The 15,668-nt window shown below is 44.9% G+C and overlaps 1 protein-coding gene across 3 annotated transcripts in view; it reads right to left on the bottom strand.

Annotated features, from left to right (window-relative positions):
• The window catches only part of INTU (inturned planar cell polarity protein), a 109,143-nt gene that overhangs the window by 49,818 nt on the left and 43,657 nt on the right, over positions 1-15,668 (bottom strand). For all 3 annotated transcript variants that reach the window (XM_038400715.2, XM_038400714.2, XM_038400716.2), the window contains exon 5: positions 10,676-10,794. In XM_038400715.2, the coding sequence (XP_038256643.1) occupies positions 10,676-10,794 (119 nt within the window). The remainder of the gene's footprint in view (positions 1-10,675; positions 10,795-15,668) is intronic.

Genomic DNA, 15,668 nt, shown 5'->3' with positions numbered 1-15,668 from the left:
ATAGTCAGTAGAGAGTTATTATAGAATTAAAGATCATTACCATTCAACAGCACAAAAGTGACCACCTTAGTCTTCTCCAACTTAAAGTATCTAATGTTCTTTACAAACAAAAAGTTAGATACTAGTAGTGAAGTAAATATGTATAGAAAATAGAAAACACAGCAATTCATTATATACTCAGCAATGATTCATACATGAACAGAGGTGAAAATCAAAAGCTACTTTTCTGACTAAGGAAATGTTGGACAGAATTGGTATTTTCTATTACATTTTTCAAACAATATGTAACAGCCTCTAGAAGCCATAAGAAATGATTTTACACTTTAATTTTTCATCTACATTTGGGAAATACAGTTCTTTACCAGCAAAAGTCAGTCCAAGTGTTCATGGATTTTGTAACCTTTTCTTGAGGGTACAAGAATAGAGAATGTGTAGGACATCTAGAAATAGGTTGCCTTGTTTTAAGATATTTTTTAGACAGTTTGGAGCTGTCAGAAAATGCCTCTGTGGGAGTGTAGGGAGCCAGGATGGCTTCCTGCGAACCAGAGGGTAAAGAGCCACTCTCTCAGCCTGAGTGGGCGGAGCCAGACCACTCTTACGCCAATCCCTGGAAGGGGAGGGGTGGAACAGGAAGTACAAAGGGCGGGGCCCTTTGCCCAGTGGGAGCAGCACCAGGGAGGGAGACAGACACAGGCTGCTGGCTGTTCCCTCCAGACCCTGCTGCTGACCCCGGGGAGGCCCTGGGCCAGGAGGAACCTGACCAGGAGGAAGGGCTGAGCCGACCAGGACTACCAGCCGCTGAGTACCCGGAGGACTTGGAGGGGCCAGGCTGTAACCCGGGCCAGCGTGAGACCAACACAGAGGGGGAGCTGGAGCTACCAGCAGCTGAATACCCAGATGAGCTGGAGGGACCGGAGAGGCCCGCTTGAGAGATCGGGTAGGAAGTAGCCCAGGGCAGAACTGCACAGTGTGGTGGGTGTATTTGATCAGCGGGCCGCTGTCAGGGCCCTGGGCTGGCACGCAGTGGAGTCGGGTGGGCCTGCGTTCCTCTACCCTGGCCAACCTGCTTGGGTTGCAGAATCGCATGCTGCAGATTCGTGCCGGCGCTCCCCTGCCTGAGGGGCGTGCTACGGACTCTGGCCGACACACCTTCTCCGCTAATTCCCCAGTGCCCGAAAGGTATGACTAAGGCCTGTCAGTGGGACAGTAGCTCTCCATCACCCCCAGAGGCTCGGTGGACCGATTGAAACCTGTCACAAGTGGTGGAGAATGTGGGCAGGCAATCCCTATCCCTGCAGGAAGGGGTTAGAGCGAGGGGACCTCTGAAGCTCCCCTAATTGAAAGATGAAGATGGAAAGGCTTATCAAGTTCCTGGCTGAGAGCCAGCAACAGCAGCAGCACCAACTCGTACAGCAGCTGGGTGCCCACCAGCAGCAGTTGCTTCAAACCCTGGGGGCTCAGCACCGTGAACAACAAACCCAACGCTTCCAGTAGCTTGCAACCCTGTGGCCGGACCACAATGGGGCTCAGCCGGAGAGGGCAGCCAACCCAACCCCTCCTGCCCCACCAATCCGTCTGGCCAAGATGGGGCCTGAGGATGACCCGGAGACCTATTTGATGACCTTCAAGTGGGTTGCCTCAGTGACCGGTTGGGCACCTGACCAATGGGCGACCCTCCTCGCCCCATATCTGACAGGGCTTGCCCAGAAGGCTTACCGTGGACTCCCAGATGATGAGGCCCGCATTTATGCTTGAATGAAAACAGCTATCTTGGATGTCTTCAACATTACCCCGGAAACGTTTCGGCGATGGTTTCGGGAAAGGTCTACCCACTGGGCGCCAGACTCCGGGCCCTGGCCCAGGAATTGCAGGACGCAGGTAGTCGATGGCTACAACCCGAGCGTCGAACCGCAACTGAGATGACTGAACAGGTCATCCTCGAACAATTCATGCACATCCTCCTGACCCAGGGGAGGGCTTGGGTGTTGCAGCACCGGCCACAAAGTCTGAGCACGGCCGTCGCGCTTACGGAGGACTTTCTAGAGGCAGAGGTCCCAATAGGACCGGCAGCCAGCCCCCCAAACCCTGGACCCAGTGCACAGAAACTTGAAAGGGGGGGACCCACCTCCCAAACCAATGCACCCTACTGAACTCAACGACCAGATGGTGGCAGAACTGATTTTCCCCGATGCCCCGAGTCCACGCTGTGCTCTGCCCCCGGACGCTTAACCCAACCACCAGGCCCCAGCCAACCCTGCAGCCCCACCAGTGTACCCGCTGCTGGGGCGCCCAGAGGTAGGACCTTGCTTTCGATGTGGAGAGTATGGTCATCTGCAACGGGGCAGTCCTGCGATGTACTGCAATTTTGGCCTGGTGTGCACCGGGGAGCGACGGGCCCGTCCTCCCTCCGTGTCCAAACTGACAGCCTCCATGGAAGTCACCGGGATCCACGTTATTGGTCTAGTAGATTCGGGCTGAGAGCAGACCCTTGTCTGCCAGGCGCTCTTTCCAGACACCGAGCAGACCATTGGGGAAGTACGGATTCAGTGCATACACGGAGACGTGAAATCGTACCCCACGGTTCAAGTCCCCATCACAGTGAACAGAGCAACTCAGTTAATGAATGTGGCAGTGGTATCATCCCTAGCCTATCCAGTGATTCTGGGCCGCGACTGGCCAGACTTCGTCAAGGTGCTCCAATCCCTACCCACCGAAGAGGCATTCGAGAGAGCTTCACCTGAGATGAGGACAGGCCCCAGCTCGAGGTCTGACCCAGGAGTTGCCCCAGGTCCCCCACCCGGGCAGGATGGCCTGGAACCAGCTGGTCCCCCTCCTGACCTGGTGGACTTTAGACGAGATCAAAGGGAGGACCCTACACTTCGGTTTGCCTATGAGCAGCTGGCCCGGGTGGATGGTGAGGTCATGGAGGCCCAGCGCACCACCCAATGGCCTAGGTTTGAACTCAATCACGAGCGGCTCTACTGCCTGGATTGAGACCCCCAGACCCAAGAGGTCTGGACCCAACACGTGGTCCCCCGCATTCATCGTTAGGCTGTCCTGAAGCTTGCACATGACATCCCGGCTGCAGGCCATTTAGGGCAGGAAAAAACGGTGGCTAGGGTCCTGGCCAGGTTCTTCTGGCCCGGTGTCTACCATGAGGTGAAGGATTACTGTGTGTCATGTCCAGACTGCCAACTGGCAGCCGTGGCAGGGGTACGGAAGGCCCCCCTGGTCCCCTTACCAGTCGTAGGTGTACCGTTTGAGCGGGTAGCGATGGACCTGGTTGGGCCTTTTCCAAAAAGTAAGGTGGGCCATCAATACATCCTTGTCCTGATGGACTATGCCACACGCTTCCCCGAGGCCGTTCCCTTAAGAAGTATCACTGCCTGCACTATCGCTGTGGTGGGCCTCCCATGGGAGATAATCACTGATCAAGAGACCAACTTCACTTCTAAGCTGTTCCGTCAGGAATGTGCCCTATTGGGGATTAAGAAATTGCAGACTTCGGTCTACCATCCCCAGACTGACGGATTGGTCGAACGTTTTTACCGGACCCTGAAGGGAATGTTGCGGCGTTTCTCCACCCAGGACCTTCGCCAGGGGGACCAGCTATTCCCTCCTTTACTACTGGCAATTTGAGAAGTCCCACAGGCGTCGACGAAGCTCTCCCCGTTCGAGCTCCTCTATGGGCAGCGACCCTGCGGGGTGTTGGACCTCTTGCGGGAGACTTGGGAACACAATCCATCCGCAACACAGGGTCTCTTACAATACGTCTTACACCTGCAGGGGCGGCTGGCGCGGGCGGGTGAGCTCGCAAAGAAGAACTTAAACACAGCCTAAAGAGCCCAGGAGCAGCACTACAATCAGGGCGCCCAGGCTCGATCATTTGTGCCTGGGGACCGAGTACTCCTCCTGCTCCCCTCGGAGGAATCAAAGCTTTTTGCCCGCTGGCAGGGTCCGTATGAGGTCCTCTGCCGGGTAGGGCCTGTCACCTACGAAATTCAGCAACCTGGTCGCTGTAAGGAAAAACAGATTTATCATGTAAACCTCTTAAAACCCTGGCGGGAACGGGAAGGACTACTAGTTGCCCTGTACCCCCCCCCAACCAGACCTGGGGCCCCAACCGCCCGAGGAGTCAGATAATGGTGAGCCCCAGCTAGCAGAGACACTCACAGTCGAGCAGCAAGAACAGGCCCTCTGCTTAGTAAGGGCATTCCCAGGAAACCCGGGTGGACTAAGCTCACCTACCATGTGATCCAGACTGAACCCGGGGTGGTGGTCCAAGAGACAACCCGGCCATTGCCTAGGCGAATGCGGGAGGCCGTAGAGGAGGAAGTCCAGGCAATGTTGGATCTGGGTGTTATTGAGCGCTCCCAGAGCGAGTGGTGGAGCCCCGTCGTCCTCGTACCAAAGCCGGATGGTAGCCAGCGGTTTTGCATTGACTTCCGGAGGGTAAACGCCATTTCAAAATTTGACGCCTATCTGATGCCCCGCGTTGATGAACTCCTCGACCGGCTTGGAGAGGCCTGTTATATCACCAGGTTAGATCTCACAAAGGAGTACTGGCAGATCCCCTTGGATCCCAGGTCCAAGGAGAAGACAGCGTTTGCCACCCCTTCAGGGTTGTACCATTTCACCTGGACGCCTTTTGGCCTCCATGGGGCCCCGGCAACCTTCCAGCGTTTGATGGACCAGGTGTTGCAACCACACACGAAGTACGCTGTGGCCTACTTGGACAATGTGGTCATTTATGGCAATAACTGGGGGGGAAACATCTTAAATCAAGTAGCGGCGGTCCTCTGGGACCTCCGCGCAGCCGGGCTTACGGCCAATCCAAAAAAATGCTGAATCAGGCGGGAGGAAGCCACTTACCTGGGGTACACCTTGGGCCGAGGACAGGTCTGCCACCTCATCGGGAAAGGCCAAGCACTCCAGGAATATCCGGCGGCGACCACAAAGAGGCAGGTCCATCAATTCTTGGGCTTAGCTGGTTATTACCAGCGGTTTGTACCGCACTTCGCAAGCATTACTGCTCCGCTGACGGAGCTCCTGACCAAGGACAGCCCCCACCGGGTGCATTGGTCCGACGAATGCGAGACGGCCTTTCGAACTATCAAAGAACAGCTGTGTAGCGATCCAGTACTCTTCAGCCCTGACTTTCATCGTGACTTCATCGTTCAGACTGATGCCTCAGGGGTAGGGCTTGGGGCAGACCTCTCACAGGAGGTGGCCAGGGAAGAACACCCTATTGTTTACCTCAGCCGGAAGCTGTTCCCCAGAGAACGAAACTACTCCGTCGTGGAGAAAGAGGCTCTAGCAGTTAAGTGGGCAGTCAATGCCCTCCGCTACTACCTCCTCGGAGCCCCCTTTATACTGGTTATGGACCATGCACCCCTGAAGTGGCTTAATAAGATGAAGGACAATAATGCCAGGCTGATACGGTGGTATCTAGCTCTGCAGCCCTATGCCTTCATGATTCACCATCGGGCGGGAAGGGACAACGCCAATATGGACTTTCTATCCCGCCTCGGAGAGGGTGAGGATGCTGGCTCCAATGGTCGGGAGCTGGATTTGAGGGGTGGGGTATGTAGTGAGCCAGGGTGGCTTCTCTCCGAACCAGAGGGTAAAGAGCCACCTTCTCAGCCTGAATGGAGTCGGGTGGGCCTGTATTCCCCTACCCCAGCCAACCTGCCTTGGGTAGCAGAATCGCGTGCTCCCCTGCCTGAGGGGCACGCTGCAAACTCGTGCCGGCACTCCATTGCCTGAGGGGCACGCTACGGACTCTGGCCGACACACCTTCTCCGCTATTTCCCCAGTGCCTGAAAGGAGTGACTAAGGTCTGCCAGTGGGACAGTAGCTCTCCATCGCCCCATAGAGGCTCGGTGGACTGAGTGAAACCTGTCACAGGGAGAATCTCCATTCAGCATCCATAAGGATTTACAAGAAAATCATATAATTACTGGCTATGACTGATGAAGTGTGAGTCAAAGTACTGACACCTATATGGAATGTAAGAGGATGCAAGGGAGAACATATGTGCAAGTGCAAGAATTAGTGGTAAGTGTCTGGTGCCTAAAATATGCAGACTAGGTATATGCTAAGGGTTTGTGAATAAATGAAGCAAGAAAGCAGCGTACACTAGAAAAGAGAAGCTATAGTAAAGGGAGAAGCATTTTCACTACTTTTATAGGCTAGACTGTTATATCATGGTTAGAGCAGGAGGCTGCAATTCCTCAACCCAAGGGCAGAACACCCAGTTGCATCAAGGAAGCAAGATCGGAACTGAAAAAACTCAACAAATATTAAATCAATCAAAACTAGCAAATATTAATTGTTTTGTAAGCACGAAGTGCCACAAGCACTTTCAACAACGTAAGACAGGAGGAAAACTTAACCTAGATGTGCTGAGATTGCCTCCAAAAAGGAAAGAGGTTTTAATTATTATTTATTGCTTGTATTGTGCTAGTGCTAGACACTGCACAAACACAGAACAAAAAGACCTTTCCTGCCCCAAAGAGCTTACATTGCAGGACATAATCTTCATGTTACTTTAAAAAGCAAAAACAACTCTCCTCCTCCCTTAGCTCCAAACAAATTAACTTTAAAGAATGCTGTTAAGTAAATTAAGATTTTAAGTGGAGGACTTAGTCTCAGTCTGGCACATGCTGCTGATGTTCAGCGTGAATAAACTATACTTCAATTGAATCAATAATTGCCAGAGCATTAGAATGCATTCACACAATGTAGGGAGACAGAAAGAAGAGGCAGGGAAGATAAAGTAACATAAAAATATTAAAAACAATGCTAGATTTTCTCTGCAGTTTAATGTTGTGATGCTTAAAAAAAAAAGCACTCTAAAATGCTTAGAGCAAAATGGAAGGGTACAGTGTCCAATATCTTTACTATTTAAACTACATCAACAACAAAGTGATGGCTGTAGTCAATGTATTTTTGTGTTTATATACATACATATAAAAACGTATACAAAGCACCAGTAGTGGCTCCAAAGATAAGGCTCACAACACAATTTACTTTCATATCTATTTTCTATGAAGAAGATTTTTGATATGAATAAGTTACCTATTTTAGTATCAGGTCAATACAGAAACTAATGTTTTCCACAATTTCTCTAACAATGACCCATGACAACCTGATAAAAAGAAAACAATATTTAAATAAAGTAAATTGAAGAAGGGCAATTAGCATTATGTTAAATGCTCCATCTTAGGTACTGAAGTTCACGCCTCGTTGAAGAAGCAGAATTCAGACCTTTATTTCTCTTTTTTTTGGCAGGAGTCAGTTTTCTTAAGACTTAACAAGGTATCAGCATATCTATTTTTAGGTAGCTGTGCCTAGTCTACTGAAAAGGTAGAAACCTACATTTTTTATTAAATGAAATCTTAGAATTTTCAGAGTGCAGTAAACACTTTGGAGTCCTTATAAAATCACTAATTCTACTAGTTTTGTATTTAAAAAACAACAAGGCTTTCTCCTTTTGGTGCTAAGGGCAGGTGGTGTGTTGTTGTTGTGATTTTTGAGCACTCCATTGTGGACTTTCAGTTAGGCCTTTACAGTCTCCACCATGGAAGATGTTCCAGAAGTGACTTGAGACTAACAGCCCACTCTCTCTGTGCTGGAAAAGCTGTAGTCTGCATCTGTCAAACTGCGCAAGGGGATATACACTGCATAGTCAGAAATGAATTATTTTCAGACACTTTCACCTTCTTAAAAATAAAAATTACCCTTTAGTTTAGACCAAGCATAGAACATTTCAACCCTAAAGGAAATTTTTTCAGAATTCAGAGTGACCGCGGTCACAGAGGATGCTCCCTCACCCTAGATTTCTCTTTGCAAGTAGACTTCACAGCCTCTTACCTAAGTTCACCACATGTACTTTATTTACCATAAGGTTTTCCCCAAATTTCAGTGTAGCTCTAGGCACAGGGAAAGAAGGTGGGGAGAGAGATCTCAACCTCTCTGAAATCCTAGGTTTCTTTGCCTTTCCTTCCAGCCTTCCCTTCTCCCTTCCTATCTTCCATTTAACAGTCCCCAGCTGACAAGCTGAATCTCTTTGTTAACTGGTTAATCACCCAGTCCTAATCAATTATCTCCCAGTTTGGCCCATGCGGGGACTCTTACAAAGTGCAAAGAGTGATGAGCTAGCCCTAAGCTACCCCAACTCTGTCACACCCTCACTTAGGTACATCAAGCATCTGACATGGAAATCCAATGTCAGGAAGGCCACTGGACATGATGCACACCTCTTAAACCTGGCTCTCTTTGGATTCCCTGTGAAGCTGGTAGATGAGTTTAACTGCTAAGCATACAAACAATAAAAACAATATCCTAAACAACTAGATTATTTTATTCCAATTATGCTATCTATACTAACTATATTACTTGTTAAATTAAGGCACTCAATATTTATTTTGAGAGAAGGATCCGGAAAGGTTCACATCCATGTGCTGCAGCAGATGGAAGGAACTAAGGTGGCAGAGGGCTCCATGCCCCCTTTAATAGCTTTGCCCTCATAATGTTTGGGAATGCTGAGGACAGAGGTAAGTGGGATGCACCAGTGCTCTAATGGGCACTGCTATGAGAAGGTTCCAACATCTGAACTGCACCAACTGGTGCTTCCCTGGAGTGGGAATATGCAGAGGACACTCAAAGAAGTAATAATGAGTTGCATAAACTGGAAAAGGTCATAGCCTTTCCATCACACTTAAGTCTTATCTACATAGGAAAGATTTTTCTGTGTAACATCAGGTATAAATTTCAATGAATGTAGTTACACTAGCATAACCACCCCTCACCTCAAGTAGATACATTTATTTTGGTACAATAGTGCCTTTTTTCAATTTAGTTTATGTTGCTTTGGAAGGGTTTTAACCTGATCTAGAAAAAGGCACTCACCCCAGAATAAGAGTGTCCACACTGGGGATTATATAACTATATACCTGTATAGCTGGTAAAACTTTTCAATGCTTCCTTAGAAAATGGCTGACAACAGCAGTTCTTGTGCTAAATGCTTTTTTTGTGCACACGTGCTTTTTTTGTGCACACTGTACCATCCAGTACATATCCACGTTATAGACCAGGAACATCAGTCACTGAAGATTACCACTTATAACCAAAAGAAAAGGAGTACTTGTGGCACCTTAGAGACTAACAATTTTATTTGAGCATAAGCTTTCATGAGCTACAGCTACAGCTACAGCTCGATGAAGTGAGCTGTAGCTCACGAAAGCTTATGCTCAAATAAATTTGTTAGTCTCTAAGGTGCCACAAGTACTCCTTTTCTTTTTGCGAATACAGACTATCACGGCTGCTATTCTGAAACCACTTACAACCAGTTCACTGTAACAGGCTTGATACTTAGACACTTATGGACTGATGTGACTGGCACAGAATATATAAATCAGGGGTCAGGAGGGAGTAACGATGTAAAAATGGAACCTACTTCTAGTTTGTGAAGATGGCTATCCTCATTATCCCTCCTTTTCCTTCACTGGCTTCCTATTCCCAAAGATTTCTTCTTCCCATTTTTATACAGCTTCATTAACTTCTCTCTATCTTACATATAACCAGGGCCCCATGTATTCTCTGGCCACATCTACATTTGGAGGTAGGGTTGTGATTCCCAGCTCATGTAGATATACTTTCAGTAGCTCTCATTGAACTAGCGGGATAACAGTAATAGTGCAGTCATGGTAGCATTGGAAGCAGTGGCATGGGCCAACCACCCTGAGTATGTACCCAAGAGGTCCTGGCTGATTTGTACTTAGGGTAGTTAGCTCATGCTGCTGCTTGCCATGGCCGGTGCTACCTTGACTATATGACTATTTTTAACTATGTAAGCTGTGTGAGTATGTCTATGTGAGCCGGGAATCACACCCCCAGTTCAAAGTGTAGACATACTCTCAGATTCTAAGGCTGTGGAATTTGCCAAGCAAATGTGTTCTACAGTTTAAGCTTTCAGTTTTTAAAACAATTATGCCCTAGATTTTATGGCTGAGAAGAAAATCTTGAACTTGAAATGTGAACTAAGTTTAAAACTGTTGCAATCTTGTCCTCTTGAGTCTGCAAACAGACTTAAAATAATGGGTGAGATTCTGTGCTGCACCTCTACAGATGATGTAGTTACATGCTGAGAATACAAAAATCTTTGACAAATCAAAAACACACAAAAATTCGGGAAATAAAATAAATTTAATATCAAAATTAATAAATAGGAGTTTATGTACCAACTTTCACTCATTTTCATATGTAACTGAGTTAAAATCTTAGTTTTTTAATTTCAATTAAGCTAATTACTAAAATGATACAGAATCCAGGAATCTTGCTAAAGAATTTAGATCAAGCTTGACTGGGAGTTCATAAGACCAGATTCTGTGATACGTTACATATTATACTAAATTTTTAGCCACCGAGACCTAAAGCAAAGAAACAGACCAGTATCACATAACCATTCACAGTACAGCCACATTAGGCAGACCAACTTCAAGCAGGCTATACCAAATAAAACAGTACTGATTAAAAGGTATTACTGATTCGTATTTTGACTAGGCATAATAACAAAGCCTTACGTATAGATGTTTTCTTCACTATAAATAAAAAGAAAGGGAAGTTAAAAAATAAATAAAAAGGTTTTGTATTAAATTGAAAATACTGTTACCTGATAATGTGGGCTCCAGTCACATTTTCCAGCATATCAGAGAGAGTGAGAAATATTCCTCTCACACTTTTCAGCTTTTGGGATGCTTCTGATATGGGGTATTGGTAAAGAATTTCTTGCTGTCAGGATATCAAATTATTAGTCAGTTAAGCAAAGGAAAAGATTGCTAAAGAAAAAGTATATCTGCAACATCAGTTATTTTAGACCTGAAAACTTTTATCACATACCTTCCGAGTATATTATCTAGCACTGGTTTGTCAGGGCATTTCCAGACCTTGCTACAAACTTGCGAAGTTTTTAAGCATGTGCATATATATGTTTGGAAAAAACTTTACTATGAGGGCAAATATATACAAAAATTAAAAACAACATATTGCAGAATTTCACATCTTAAAAATATTTTTGTCATTTTAAAAGACGACAGTCCCATGGAATCTAATTTGCTCATGTTGTACGGCAATCTGAACATGTAATCTGTCCCCTAAATGGAAATCTGTGAACCCCTTACTCACAATGGTGAACATTTACTCACACTAATAGAACCACGGTGTTCTTCATTTTTCAATTATGAGTTGTGGGTTCACAGCCCCTCTAAAGATCAGGCCCTAAACTACAACATAAATACACGGCCTTTGAACATATACATCACTGATGATATATTTACATATAAACCAAGATATTAGTAGGTACACACTGAAAAAATTCATAGGTCATTAACAAATATGGTCCTGAGCATGCAATTGTTTACACATGGGTGCACAGGAGCAGAAGTCTGCCTGAGGGCAAGAAATTGCAGAATCAGTAATTGTACGGGTAATAAATTTTTAGGTAAATTATTTTACCTGATTCTTTCCAGTCTTTTAAATTCCTAGGGTTCTTTAAGGGAAATCCTGTAGTTACCTATTTTACATAACAGTTATATTAATTACTTCAGAAACTTTTAACTTAAAGCACTTTTGTGTTGGAATAATAAACTAAATAAAGGATAATGTCCACAAACTTGATGCAGTTTGTCAACCCATGAAATGTACAGAGCTAATAACTGATACCTATAGAGATGCTGCAACCTATACAGTGTTTTGAATCTTTACTAGATGGTCTGGAAATAATCTAATTGAAATAGCAAGTCTACCCAAGATAGAGAGGCCAGGAGATACTATTAAAAATTAAATTATCTTTCTTAACAAATAAAAGCAACAGTGAAGTCATTAACTTTTTTATTTCATATGACAAAGCACATCCAGACCATGCCAAAAGTTTGTTGGGAAATTTTATTTTCAATCAGATTAAAAGAATTTCAAGTCTCACTATTGAGAGAACTGGCAAGCTCTGCCATTCTCATTCAATTTAATTAGCTCTATTTTTAAATACTTGTTTGCAACAAGGATTTTCTGCATCAACCTCTCATCAAGAAAAAAAGCCTTTTCTAATTACAGCATTGCAATGGGTTAGAAAAAAAAATCTTTTCTTTCCCAATGAACGGGGGACCTTTACACTGTTCATTTGAGAAATAACTACACTTTCCCAGGGAAAGAAAAGACAAACATAACAAAAGATCCCAGTAGCACCATCTATATATTAATGAGTTAGTAAGGTTTAGTACCTATCACCACACAAGCAGATCAGTTGTCTTCCAAGCAAGTTCAAAAATGTCATTTTGTCTAAATGGTGCAAAGGCCAAGGACAACTGAATGAATAAATTACAAAGTAGTTAATCTTAAAAGAATACAATATTTTGTGAACCGAACACTAAAATATTGCATGGAAATATTTTTTTGTCAGTAAATCCCAGCTCTTCTATTTCCAGTATCCTCACTTCTCATATAATGAACTGCAAAGAAACAAGTTTCAGAGTAGCAGCCGTGTTAGTCTGTATTCACAAAAAGAAAAGGAGTACTTGTGGCACCTTAGAGACTAACAAATTTATTTGAGCATAAGCTTTCGTGAGCTACAGCTCACTTCATTGGATGAATCCGATGAAGTGAGCTGTAGCTCACGAAAGCTTATGCTCAAATAAATTTGTTAGTCTCTAAGGTGCCACAAGTGCAAAGAAACAGTTTGCTTTAATCAGAACAGTCTTGGCACCAAGAAAGATGGCTGAAAGGACTCCTGTCTAAAAAGAGCTGACCACCTAAAAACCTCCTTCAACCTTCAAACATAGGACATTGACAAAGGATGTTTTAAGTTATCCTTACACCGCAGTGAAAGGAGACAACAGTCTTCTGCTTTGCTGTACACAAGAAGACTGTGAGCCCTGCAAGATTCATTCAAAAGCTGTTAAAATAGGAACTATATTACTGCCAAATTTACATGTTAAGTATTTGTAAAGGCCAACAGGGTCTCATTAGTTGCTCAGTAATGCTTGCTTTAAACAAATTCTTCCAATACTGATATCAATCATTTAGAAAAGACATGAATAACATTATTCTCTTAAAACATGACATCATTGGAAGACTGTCCAAGTATAGAAATCTGTTACAGTGGAATAAAATATTTACTCTGTTCTAAAAAGCCCAACTGAGACTCAGCCTACCAGCTGAATCCATGATTTCATGGAAGACTAATTTCCTTGTAGGGAGATGACTTTTACATTATGATACAACAGCCAGAGCTCTGTGAGGCTTAGGATTCTTTAATTCTGCTTTTGAGTGCCCGGGAGAACCTAGTATAAAACTTCTCATAACTGGGAGAACCTAGTATAAATTACCATTATTTACTAATGAGGCTAAGATGTGATCTGCACACCAAACCAGCCACAAGATAGAGATAAAAAGCCCAGTAACGGATCACTTATAGAAGACAGATAGACAAGTTTCTTCAATTCTAATCCAAAGTACTGTAAACTCTGCAGTCTGGAACAGCATATCCTTATTCATTCATTGTTAATAGGATAACATTAAGGACAATTTTCTCCAAAAGGCATGGTGTTCTTTTGGTAAAGTTTGTGTTTTTTACGAGCTCAATTATGCCATTTAAGCACAGGACAGCATTAGTGGCTGTTTAAGATTGCACCGCCTCTGGGGCTGCTCAGAGAAGAATTTATCCCTGGAATGTAGGGGGAGCAGGCCAGCTGCAACCTCTTTTTCAAGGGTGTAGTGTACTACTCCTTATGCTGTGCCAGTCCTGCATCACAGAAAAGTGTGGAGAAGGGATAGGACAATGGTGCCATGTGGGGTAGCGAGGGAGTGGCCCTCACATACCCAAATGCAGGGACTATAACTGTGCCACATCTAACAACCTCCTAATGAGGAAACTAGTAGCTCTGAAACCAGATAAACCTTGGTTATCCTTGTATTTTTCACTATTTTAGTAATATTAAGTTTATGTTTTTCACCTAGACAATGCTGCCTCTTTCTTTATAAGACAACTATCTCTAGCCTTATCATATAGTCCCCGTTCATCCAATATGGACAAGGAGCTGCAGCATAAGATTTTGAAAAGAAAAATTAACTATCTGCAACATGTTGTAAGTGAACTTTGATTAAGCTTCTTATTTTTATTTCATTGCCAGTTGACAGTACCTTATACATTCTTATTGTGGAAAAATACCAAAGTGAGAAATTTTCTGAAAAGTTCTGAAATTTTCTGTACATTAATGGGAGAAGTCTTAGGTTGCAAAAAACAGCAGAAAGTGAACTAGAGTGGTCCTGAGGATTTATAAAAGACATTTGTATAAACTACTTTGTACCATAGCCACCTCTGATAGTGAAAGTGTAGTCTCCTAAATGATATGATAGAGGCTTGAAAAGCAAAGCTTACAGCAGGGGCTCTCAAACTTCATTGCACCACGACCCCTCTTCTGACAATAAAGTTACTACATGACCTCGGGTGGAGGGTGAGGGGAAGGTGCATCGGAGCTTGAGCCGTGCCGCTCCGGGTGGGGAGAAAGGAGACCACAGGCCAAGCCCTGCTGCCCCTGGTGGGAGGAGAGGGGGCTGTAGGAGAGGGGCTGTAGTCTGAGACCCATTGCCCCAGGTGGGGATGGAGCTCAGGCTTCAGCTTCAGCCCTGGGTCCCAACAAGTCTAATGCTGGCCATGGCGACCCCATTAAAAGGGGGTTACAACCCACTTTGGGATCCTGACCCACAGTTTGAGAACTGCTGGCTTACCGTATTATAATGTAGCCTTTATCCCAATGCGGGGTGGAAAGGTAAGAGTGTGTGTGTTTTCAGAGAACATTACTAGGGTTGAAAAGTTAGGAAATGCCAGATTTATAGTTGCCTGTGTAGCATTAATTCTGCCCCCTGTCTGTCCATCCTGAACACTAACTGAAGCAGGAGTCCTGCAGAAAAAAATAATATGAGACTGTATCATAAGGCATACACACAAGGGGCTGAATTAAGTAGCTGTAAATATTACATATCCTAACTTTCAAGAGTTTGATTTTGCAAACTAAACAATATTCTTTAATGTAGGGGGAAGGAACAGCGGTTAAAATAATTTCTTAAGTTACCTTCCTCTCCCTCACAAAGGAAAACGGTAAAAACAAATTCCTTTATGTGCATCTGTAACACTCTCCACTCCATAATGTATTAACAGAAGAGTTTGAACCCTAACTGTCATCATTGCAATGAAGACATCTGCAACTTAAACTACAGGACAAATTGCAACTGGAGAAAGTTGTTATCCCAGCAGAAGGATGGACCACTAGAGATTAGTCAGCAGCTGGAGAGGAAAAGAACATAGCCCGTCCCAGCTCTTTCTCTCACCTGCTACCCTGGGAGTCTGGGAAGCTCCTGCTCTATATAGTGTCCCAGAGTGAGTGAGGGGAAATAGACTCCTTGGATCAAGTGTTGAGTCCAGGGGCAATTTAGGGTAGGAAGCCTGGTTGCTGCTCCATGTGATGCTCCTAAAGCAGCCCTGGAGTCATGCTGGGTCCAGGGGAGGGATAGAAGCCCAGCCCAGCTCAACTATCTCTCCCTACCTGCTACAGCTGTTCTGATAATTCCCAGTCATTTCTCATACAGTGTGTGCTGCTGCTGCTTTGTCAACA

The sequence above is a fragment of the Dermochelys coriacea genome, chromosome 4, assembly GCF_009764565.3.
Source record: "Dermochelys coriacea isolate rDerCor1 chromosome 4, rDerCor1.pri.v4, whole genome shotgun sequence".
NCBI lineage: Eukaryota > Metazoa > Chordata > Testudines > Dermochelyidae > Dermochelys > Dermochelys coriacea.
The sequence above is the reverse complement of the archived record's forward strand: the minus strand, read 5'-3'. Positions and strand labels throughout refer to the sequence as shown.